General features: G+C 49.8%; 1 protein-coding gene across 4 annotated transcripts in view; it reads right to left on the minus strand.

The window, feature by feature from the left end:
* LOC115364470 (CSC1-like protein 2) overlaps nt 1–6,000 on the minus strand; it is a 44,527-nt gene that overhangs the window by 22,055 nt on the left and 16,472 nt on the right. For 2 of the 4 annotated variants that reach the window (XM_030059076.1, XM_030059061.1), the window contains exons 4-7: nt 4,240–4,278; nt 2,785–2,875; nt 824–861; nt 487–629 (exon numbers count right to left, since the gene is read on the minus strand). In XM_030059076.1, coding sequence (XP_029914936.1) covers nt 487–629; nt 824–861; nt 2,785–2,875; nt 4,240–4,278 — 311 coding nt within the window. The remainder of the gene's footprint in view (nt 1–486; nt 630–823; nt 862–2,784; nt 2,876–4,239; nt 4,279–6,000) is intronic. The other 2 variants (XM_030059068.1, XM_030059085.1) reach the window with 1 other exon arrangement.

The raw sequence follows: 6,000 nt of genomic DNA on the forward strand, positions 1-6,000 counted from the left end.
CGGCAATGTGAAATAATCCAATTTTAATGCTACTTTGATCACGCATGTTCTCAACCTGCAAACCAACTCAGCCCATCGTAAAAGAGGCATATTCTGTCAGATTAGCAGTTTAATCCTGTCACATCTGGATTAGACATGAACTGTGACGTGAGCTCGCTTTACTCTGCACACCTTTACCTTTCTTCCACATGACATGAACGCAGCCTTAGCTACAGAACCGTGAGCTGGAGGCAGAAATAACCTCATTGGTTGAGACAGACCTCAGTGGGCGGGGCCAAAGAACCAGAGCGCAGGTAAGCTGGTGTGTGTGTGTGTGTGTGTGTGTGTGTGTGTGTGTGTCACGTCAGGTGTTTCTCAGGCCCCCCCTCAACCAGAAAAACCCAGGCTCTTTGTCTCCGCCCACTGAGGGTGCAGCTGACCAATGAGATCCAGCCTCTTGGCTCAGTCTGGCTGCTGATTGGCTGTTCCCGAGCGCAGGTGTTTTACCCAGCAGGTCTCCGGAGAAGTTGACGGGCAGGACGATGCCGACGGACAGGACGCCCACCACCACCAGCAGCCCGATGATGTGCCGCTGGAAGGACAGGTAGTGCACGGCGTCCTCGCCGCACTTCTCCCGGATCTCCTCGTCCCTGCAGGAAGAGGAGGGCTCACGTGATTGGTCGGCAGATCTGTTTGTATTCGCCGGACACGATGAAAGACTAAATAACTCTTCATTAATTTATTAACATTTTTCATGTGACAAAACCACAGAAACTGAACGGGCAGAGCCGGCACGCTCCTCTGGTTACAGACGTATTTTTTTACAGATCGGGTTGGTACCTACTTTATTCTGAAGATCGCTGTTAGCCAGGAGCAGAAGCCCTGTGGGGAAAAAAAACAAAACACAGGAAGAATGAGAGGAAATCCGTCCTGATGTGACGAGTCTCTTCCAGACGCTGAGGTCACTGTCCTGCCCTCAGAGTAATTATGTTTCATTAGTTTTCAAGATATTGCCCAATGAACTTCAAAGGGGCGTGGCTTCACACATAAATGGACAAAAGTCAACAGCCGTTGAACCAATTAGCACAAAACTGGCAAGAACCTGAAACATGAGTCAATCAAATCATCCTCTAGGAGGCGCTACAGATCCCCAAAAAAGGGGGGCGCCATCAGCTCCATACACGTCTCTGTGTGAGGCCATAACATCATCACCCAGCCACCACGTGCAGCCACACTGAGTGTCACTGTTCTTATAGCTCTAACATGAGGATCAGAGGCGTGAGGCTCTGCAGCTGAGAGGAGTGATCATCTCTTCACAATAATACATCTTTTCCCACTAAACCAGGAGAGCTGCCTGTCTGCACTTTCTCAGTCAAGACATATATATGTACGTGTGTGGGTGTGTGTGTGTGGGTGTGTGTGTGTGTGTCCAGCTGCTGTGCCATACAGTTTCCTCTCCTGCTGCCTATAATGCTCAGTTTGTCTTGTTGTCACGGTAACAGAGGTGTTCATTCACTTCTGTGTTTGGCATTGAGCTCATAGTTAGTGCTGCACTTTACTGACAGCTGTTTCCACTATTCTGTCCCCCCTCATTGTATATAAATAGGGAGGACAGAAAACTAGAAACCCCTCTCAGTGTAATGCAGTCCAGTAGCAGACCTGCAAACTACAACCTCAGTAATAAACACAGAATTAAAGGGACATTCTGCACAATGTCAACACAAACTGAACATGATAAACTCTGTTAAAAGGTGGAAGTTATGGAGGAGCTGCTGAGCTGAACTGGTCAGACTGGAGCTGAGGGAGGGATGCTGTGTGTATTTACACACACACACACACACACACACACACACACACACACACACACACACACAAATTGTGGTTTATACATGCAAACTGAATTGCTTAATAAATAAACTTAAAAAAAATAATAATAACACAAGTAATATTAAATGATTAAATACAAAATAAAGTCATAATAAAAAATGTGTTGTTAAATCAATTCAGCAGCCAGTAAATTGTTAACTAATTGGATCCTGTAGAGTGACAGCAGGGGCGGGGGCGGGGCAGGGGCGGGGTCAGGGGTCAGGTGGGCGGGGCTGGATGCCGCCTGACCTCTTAAGTCACCAGCGAGCCGGCCGCTGCAAACGGGATTACAGGCAGCAGATTAACAGGAAGTTTCTCCGGCAGGACGGGCGGAGCCGCACGCCTCAGAGTTTGGAAAAGTCCAGAAAAATCCTGCCGCTCTTCTTCTGTGGTGTCATTTCCTGTCACTTCACACACTTTGATGCTTGCCACAGAGAAGAAGAACTCCAGTCTGCACAGCCGTGTGACAAATCCCTGTGACCGGCCCCCACCTGCCCATCTGCTCCCTGCACTCCTGCCCTCCTAATCAGGGTCGCCGGGGGCCGCAGGCTATCCCAGCATGCACTGGGCTGACGACGGCCAACACAGGACTCAGCTCCTCAGCCGTCAGCCTGCTGTGAGCGTCAGGAGACTGCAGCTCCCTGCTGGGCCTGCTGGGGGCGCTCTCAGCACTGCAGCTCCCTGCTGGGCCTGCTGGGGGCGCTCTCAGCACTGCAGCTCCCTGCTGGGCCTGCTGGGGGCGCTCTCAGTGTTAAGGTTAGACTAACAACCAACCAACTAACAAAAAAAAAAAAAAAAAATTTCAAAGAAGGTGAGAAAAAAAATCCAGACAGACGTGTGTGTGTGTGTGTGTGTGTGTGTGTGTGTGTGTGTGTGTGTGTGTGTGTGTGTGTGTGTGTGCACAGGGACATGATGATGATGATGATGAAGGTGTCTCACATTGTCTCGCTGGTCGAAGTCCACGGAGCTGGAGACGGAGGTGAGGCGCTCGTAGCGGTCCGGCGTCTCCGAGTGCATCGCCGAGGCAACGCTGCGGAAACACAACACACCGTCAGACAGGAAGTGGTGACGCCCACACAGGAAGTGAGTCTGTTAGGTGTTAGCATGAAGACAAGCACGCTGCGTGCTGATTGGTCCAGAGAGTTCGGTTAGAAAGCGCCTCACATGACCTGGACTGACTGCAACAGAGTCGCCAAAATAAAAGCCCCTTCCTGCTTCTGAAAACTATGTAATGTTATAAGCAACTCGTTTGGAAAGTTCCCTCATGTTCCCCGACGTTCCCCGCCTGGAACGCTCCTCTTCAGTCTCCACACACTCCATTTCCCATCATCCTCAGCGCTGAGAACCAGCCAATCCCGTGAGTCTCAGTCAAACTCAAACTACACACAGGGAGAGTCACAGGACACAACACGCCTCTAACGGAAACTACCACATCATCAGCAAACACTGAGGGACACAGCTGGAGGCTAGACACCAGACCACCCGGAGCCCCGCCCACCTGACCGCACGCCCCGCCCACCGGACAACATGCCCCGCCCACACAAGCACAGTCCAGCAGAAAGCTGCTGCATCCCAACATAAAAACTCCTTTTAAAAAGATTTTCTCCTTTACATGTTATCTATCAGCGAGAACCACACAGACTCAACCGTCACGTTTTCAGTTGAGTCTACAGGGTCCTCACTAACCTGACCTCTGACCTCTTCAGATTTATTCTAACATTTTATTCCCTTAAAAGACAGAGAAATACATTTGAATATGAGGCGGTCTCTGTAGACGTGAGCAGCGCCCTGCAGTTCCTCAGCGCTCCAGCAGAGGCAGCAGCGAGGCTAATCAACACGCCTCCGTGCTCTGAAGCTCGCCAGCAGCTCGCTAACGCTGTCAGTCAGGCAGAAACGTGTTTCCTGTCGTTTACCGACTGTATTTCCTACAAACAGGAAACAGAAACCTTGCGGCGGGTGAATGCTCTTGGCCCGTAAATCAGTCGGGAACGGGACGGCAGGTGTTTCCAGATGTGAGCGCCGGCTCCAGGTAGCTAGCTAGCTAGCATGACGTCACACACACACAGCTGTTACCTCTTGACGGGCTCATAGTTATCTCTGTCACGCCGGCGGCTGTCAGCAGGGAGAGAGCGCGATACTGTTAGCATCACCTTAGCATCACGTAAGCATCAGGATAGCGTTACATTAGCATGATGTTAGCATACAGAAGCTGACTGGCACTCCCCGGCACCATGTGGATGTGGAATAACACACACACACACACACACACACACACACACACACACACACACACAGGAACAGAGCAGCAAACAGAGTTAGCGAGCCTGTTAGTGAAACCCAGCGGAGGGGGAAGAGGAGGAAGAGGAGGATCTGTTAGCGGACAAACCAACATACTATTCCCGCTCCTCCAAGTCGCTGAAACGCTTCTTCAGTCTTCAAACCGAAAGAAAAGGAAAAGGCCGGGGTGAGAAAGGAGCTCCGATCACTGAGGGAGGAAAATATTCTGCAAATCATCGTTTCAAACGTTAGCACAAACCTTAGCACAACTGTTAGCACATTATCTGTCATTTCCTTCATTAGAGTCTTTAGTCTGACGCAGACCTGAACCAAACACCAGACGCTCAGATAGCTAGCCGTGCTAACTCGCTAGCTGGTTAGCATCAACACAAACGTCAGAGCAGCCGGAGGACGAGAAGCCTTCAGTTTGTTTTTGGATCACAACATAAATTGGATCGCACTTCATGTTTTTTTCAACACGTTCTTTGTTTTAGCTGCTGGAGTTCAGCAGAGTGAAGGTGCTTCTCAGTGCCGGGGTGGGACTTGTGAACTTTTGAAGTTGGGACTTGTTGAGGTCGACTCGGGAGAGCAGACATGGAGAACAGACTTGGAGGACAGACTTGGAGGATGGAGAGACCAGACTCGGAGAACAGACTCGGAGAACAGAGAGAACAGACATGGAGAACAGACTTGGAGAACAGAGAGAACAGACTTGGAGAACAGACTTGGAGAACAGAGAGAACAGACTTGGAGAACAGACTTGGAGAACAGAGAGAACAGACTTGGAGGACAGAGAGAACAGACTTGGAGAACAGACATGGAGAACAGACTTGGAGAACAGAGAAAACAGACTTGGAGAACAGACTTGGAGAACAGAGAGAACAGACTTGGAGGACAGACTTGGAGAACAGACACGGAGGACGGAGTGAACAGACTTGGAGGACAGACTTGGAGGACAGAGAGAACAGACTTAGAGAACAGACTTAGAGAACAGACTTGGAGAACAGACTTGGAGAACAGAAAGAACAGACTTGGAGAACAGACTTGGAGGACAGAGAGAACAGACTTGGAGGACAGATTTGGAGAACAGAGAGAACAGAATTGGAGAACAGACTTGGAGGACAGACTTGGAGAACAGACTTGGAGGACAGAGAGGACATACTTGGAGGACAGACTTGGAGAACAGACATGGAGGACGGAGTGAACAGACTTGGAGAAAAGACTTGGAGGACAGACTTGGAGAACAGACATGAAGGACGGAGTGAACAGACTTGGAGAAAAGACTTGGAGGACAGACTTGGAGGACAGAGAGAACAGACTTGGAGAACAGACTTGGAGGACAGAGAGAACAGACTTGGAGGACAGACTTGGATAACAGAGAGAACAGAATTGGAGAATAGACTTGGAGGACAGACTTGGAGAACAGACTTGGAGGATGGAGTGAACAGACTTGGAGGACAGACTTGAAGGATGGAGAGACCAGACTCGGAGAACAGACTTGGAGAACAGAGAGAACAGACTTGGAGAACGGACTTGGAGAACAGACTCAGGAGAACAGACTTGGAGGACAGACTTGGAGAACAGACTTGGAGAACAGAGAGAACAGACTTAAAGAACAGAGAGAACAGACTTGGAGAACAGAGAGAACAGACTTGGAGAACAGACTTGGAGGACAGAGAGAACAGACCTGGAGAACAGACTTGGAGGACAGACTCAGAGGACAAATTTGGAGGACAGACTTTTAGAACAGACTTGGAGGACGGACTTGGAGGACAGACTTGGAGGACAGACTTGGAGAACAGACTTGGAGAACAGACTTGGAGGACAGACTTGGAGGACAGACTTGGAGGACAGACTTGGAGGACAGACTTGGAGAAC

This window comes from Myripristis murdjan, chromosome 1 (assembly GCF_902150065.1).
Source record: "Myripristis murdjan chromosome 1, fMyrMur1.1, whole genome shotgun sequence".
NCBI classification, from domain to species: domain Eukaryota; kingdom Metazoa; phylum Chordata; class Actinopteri; order Holocentriformes; family Holocentridae; genus Myripristis; species Myripristis murdjan.